This window comes from Rutidosis leptorrhynchoides, chromosome 10, assembly GCF_046630445.1.
Source record: "Rutidosis leptorrhynchoides isolate AG116_Rl617_1_P2 chromosome 10, CSIRO_AGI_Rlap_v1, whole genome shotgun sequence".
Lineage (NCBI taxonomy): Eukaryota > Viridiplantae > Streptophyta > Magnoliopsida > Asterales > Asteraceae > Rutidosis > Rutidosis leptorrhynchoides.
Genome location: NC_092342.1, coordinates 92,801,477 through 92,806,173, shown reverse-complemented (window position 1 = coordinate 92,806,173; position 4,697 = coordinate 92,801,477). Strand labels below are relative to the sequence as shown.

The window sequence follows — 4,697 nt, the reverse complement described above, 5'->3', positions numbered from 1 at the left end:
TTTATTTGGAATTTTTTTTTTCGGCATCAAGATCACACGAAAATATGAACATTTAGAAGAGACACTTCGTGATGAATGTTATTATTTACGCGGGAAAACGATCGACAAAAATAACATTCAAGATAATATTGTTCGTGAAGAATATGAACGTTTTTTTTTTTCCAAGTTTTGTGAAGTAAAATTTAGCCCGATTTAGAGTTTAGGGTTTAGGGTTTAGGGTTTGGTGTTTAGGGTTTATTCCATAAACCCAAAACACCAAACCCTAAACCCTAAACCCTAAACTCTAAACCGTTCGTGTTAAAAACTCAATCTAAATCCTAAATCTAAACCCTAAACCCTAAATTTCTAAACCCTAATATCTAAACCCTATAAAGCCTAATATCTAAACCCTAATATCTAAACCCCAATAGCTAAAACCTCAACATACGCTCGAAAAACACGATAATCGTTATATATTACTTCTTCGAGCGTTTTCCCGCCAAAATAAAAACATTTATCACAAAGTGTCTCTACTAAATGTTCATATTTTCATCTCATCTATAATGTTCGTAAACAAAATTTTTTCAAAAAACGAAAAAAAAAAAGTTTTTACTTCCCCCGCTTCCTTCCGATTGGTTACTTCCCTCCTTAAACTCCCACTCTTTCAGGTGACACTACTTTTAATTATTTTTACCAAATTCAATACGAATTCACCCTTATATATCCATACACTCTGTTTCTTCTAAACTATTACCAAGTTTTGCCTCCTAACCCTCACTTAAACAACTATTCACTAATAATTCAATTTCCAGATTCTTGTTTTAAAGCTGCAAACTTTTTTATTTTCTGTTCAAATGATGGAAGATTTCAATCTTTCTAGCCTTGTTAAAGAAGATGATCCAATCAATTTGCCACCCGGTTTTCGGTTTCATCCAACTGATGAAGAATTAATCACTCATTATTTAACAAACAAAGTTTTAGACAACAATTTTATGCCGATAGCAATTGGAGAGGTTGATATGAACAGAATTGAACCATGGGACTTGCCTAGTAAGTTCTTGATTTTTTAGTTTTACAAGTTACTATCTTTTTTCTTTTATGATTGATAAAAAGGTATAATACTTATTGGGTTGTTTTTTATGTTGATTTTGAATAAAGGGTTGGCGAAAATAGGCGAAAAAGAATGGTATTTTTTCTGTTTGAGGGATAAAAAGTATCCTACCGGAATGAGGACTAACAGAGCAACTACTTGCGGTTATTGGAAAGCTACCGGAAAAGATAAGGAGATTTTTCGACGTAAATTGCTCGTTGGAATGAAGAAAACTTTGGTTTTTTACAAAGGAAGAGCTCCAAAAGGTGAAAAAACCAATTGGGTTGTTCATGAATATAGATTAGAAGGCAAATCGTGCGAAAAATTACCCAAATTCAGCAAGGTAACTTAGTAATATCTCTGTTCTTGATCCAGGATTACTCCTCTGTTTTTAAATCTGTTTTTTACCTAGATAGTAAAACCCGGTCACAAATTTTTATTTTTGCATCTAAAAGATAATTTTTCTAATGATAAGTTTTAGGAGTTAGGACCTAAGTTTCGTTAACGTGCATAAAAGTATTATACATTTCAATTGCAGTTAATATATAAATAATTGCTAACACTTTTATACACGTTAAATAATTGCTACATCTCACCTCTCCATAACTCGCATATGCGGGATTTGGTTTTGTTGTTGTTGTTGTACTTTTATACACGTTAACACGAGTTATTAGAAAGACCCCAAAAAATTTCTGATTTTATATACATATGTTACTAATTTTAGATATGAAAATGTTATTATTTTTTTTTAGCATAATGCTAATTGTTTATTATACAATTGGCAGAACGAGTGGGTGATTATTCGGGTATTTCATAAAAATTCAAGTGGAAATAAAGTCGAAATTTCAGAGCTAATGAAGATGAACTCTATGAAGAATGAATTGAGTCCATCTTTTTTGCCTCCATTAATAGACTCTCCTATACAAAAATCGATTATATCGCATGATCCACTCCCCGTACCCTGCTTCTCCAATTCAATGAATCCTGATTTCAGTTTCAATTCGAATTTCAATAATTTAAAATCGGTTTCTGCGGGGCAATCTACGTTTTCAGTGAATGATCAATCGATTTTGCGAGTTTTGATAGAGAATTATGGACAGAACATGAAACTGGAAACAGACATGGTGACTTGTTCACAAGATACGGGGCTGAACACTGAAATGAACACCGAAATTTCATCGGTTATGCCGAATCTTGAAATGTGGAAGAGAAGATATGGAGATCAAGAAACATCACCTTCAATTGGAGCAACTGATATGGAATTATGGAATTATTAAAATAATAATAATGATTAATGATGATAATAATTATATAATTATAAATAGGTAAAAGATGTATTAGAACTAAGTAGAGAGTCAATAGGAAGAATCCTAAAATGATGATAGAAACAGTTAATCTACTTGATAAAGATTGATTGTGGAAAGAGTTTTTCTAATACTTGAGAGTTGAGAGATGGATATTGAAGAATAATGCTATTTATTATTTTTGTTTATGTATTAATTAATGATTGTGATTAAGTATATTAAGGTTTTTTATTGAATTTTTATGATAATGATAAATTTATTTATTATTCAAATGTTATGACGCGAGAAGATTGAGCTTGTGGCCTAACACATTTTTTTATTGTGTCATGAAACTTTCAACTATGGAGTTTGGTATTTTCTTTTCGACCATAAGGTTTAAATTATATATTTATAAGATATGAGTTTAGTGATTTCTTTTCAAACATACGATGATGATATTAATTAAGCTATTTTCTGATTTCTTTTTTAGAGTTTGTAGATAACAGTCATAGAGAGAATCTATTAGGCCATTCTCAACCAAGCCATCGAGGGCTAGAAGCAGGGCAAGCACGGCGGGCAGGGCGGGTTGCCCGTTGGTAGTGGCCTTAGAATCACTTTTTTAAGGAAGTAACAGTAGGTATAAACATTTTTATTTTACACATTATAACTTTTCACTTAACAAAATATCATATGAAATGATCATTTGTAACGCACCTGTCATATTTTGTCATCAGCACATTCATTGGGCCACAAAGCCCGTAATAGGCATTCACGAGGCGTTGTGACTGAACATTCGATGTAAATCTACGTGTTTCAATATGCTTAAAGGGTCAAAATCTTTACAATTTTCCATCATCATACTCCGTATTATTCATCGGAATGTTAGAACTTGAGGAGAGGAGCGTGAGGCGAAAATATCAAAGAAAAACGTGCATGACTGCCTACAAGAAAATCTCACCGGACATACTTTAGACACATTGGAACAACTTTCGAATTAAATTATTAGTATTCCCTTTAATTGTAATATTTTAAATATTGTAGTCTTTAAAAAAGTTGTAAGTGTTATAATTCAGTAGGCTTATAACTACCTTTAGTGGTTTGATTCTTGATGTTATAATTCAGTAGGCTTATAACTACCTTTAGTGGTTTGATTCTTGATGTTATAATACTAATAATGAAGTGTAAGAACAAAGATGATAATGGAGAGAAAGAAAGAAACACTTTGTAAGTGTGAGAAATGGTGCAAGTTTAATGCTTGCATTCATGAGTATTTATAGCCTAAAATCTCAATATAAAAATACATACTTTGTGTACCAAAATTGACTATATGTATACACCAAAATTGACTATCCATATCTATATTATTATTATTATTATAACACTCCCCCTTGGATAGCAATTTTATTTTGTTGAAGATCAACTATAAATTACTGCCTCGTTAAAAACCTTGCTAAAGAAAACCCAGTGGGAAAAAACTTTAGCTAAGGGAAAAAGAGTGCAGCATGGAGTTGACTCCCCCTCAAGTAGACATCGCTTCAGCTGTTACATCTTTTGAACATGTCTCATGCCAATGTTATGAACGTGTGTTCTGAAAATAGCAGTTGGAAGTGCTTTCGTGAAAAGATCAGCAGAGTTTTTGCTAGATTGCACATATCTCATTTCAATCTGGTTGTCCTTAATGAGATTTTGAGTGTATGAGAAGAATCTAGGTGGTATGTGTTTTGTTCGGTCACTTTTGATATACCCTTCTTTCATCTGTGCTATGCAAGCTGCATTATCTTCATAGATAGTTGTTGGACTTTTATCGCGTTCTAGTCCACAAGAATCAGTAATGAGTTGTGTCATTGATCTCAACCAAAAACATTCTCGAGTAGCTTCATGTAATGCAATCACTTCGGCATGATTTGACGATGTAGCAACAAGTGTTTGTTTTTGAGAACGCCATGATATTGCAGTACCTCCATTTAGGAATACATATCCAGTTTGAGATTTAGCTTTATGTGGATCAGATAAATAACCTGCATCTGCATAACCAACCAAATCTTGTTTTGATTCGTTAGAATAAAATAATCCTAAATCAGTAGTTCCTCGAAGGTATCGAAATATGTGTTTGATCCCATTCCAGTGTCTTTTGGTAGGAGCAGAGCTGAACCTTGCCAACAAATTAACTGCAAAAGAAATGTCAGGTCTTGTACAATTTGTAAGATACATAAGAGCTCCAATTGCACTAAGATATGGTACTTCTGGTCCAAGAATGTCTTCTTGATCTTCACATGGACGAAATGGATCAGCTTCAACATTGAGTGATCTAACAACCATAGGAGTACTTAATGGTTTTGCCTTGT

General features: G+C 32.7%; 1 protein-coding gene across 1 annotated transcript; it reads left to right on the top strand.

Annotated features, from left to right (window-relative positions):
* The first annotated feature begins 762 nt into the window (after positions 1-762).
* On the top strand, positions 763-2,519 carry LOC139872540 (NAC domain-containing protein 100-like). Its single transcript, XM_071860430.1, has 3 exons — positions 763-1,029; positions 1,138-1,412; positions 1,855-2,519. The coding sequence occupies exons 1-3, from the start codon at positions 834-836 to the stop codon at positions 2,344-2,346; spliced, it is 963 nt and encodes a 320-aa protein (XP_071716531.1). The 5' UTR covers positions 763-833; the 3' UTR covers positions 2,347-2,519.
* Positions 2,520-4,697: the final 2,178 nt, after the last annotated feature.

Coding starts and splice junctions, on each gene's coding strand:
- LOC139872540 (XM_071860430.1), top strand. CDS start 834: ATGATGGAAGATTTCAATCTTTCTAGCCTTGTTAAAGAAGATGATCCA. Junction 1,030..1,137: donor TGAACCATGGGACTTGCCTA/GTAAGTTCTTGA, acceptor TTTTGAATAAAG/GGTTGGCGAAAATAGGCGAA. Junction 1,413..1,854: donor AATTACCCAAATTCAGCAAG/GTAACTTAGTAA, acceptor TACAATTGGCAG/AACGAGTGGGTGATTATTCG.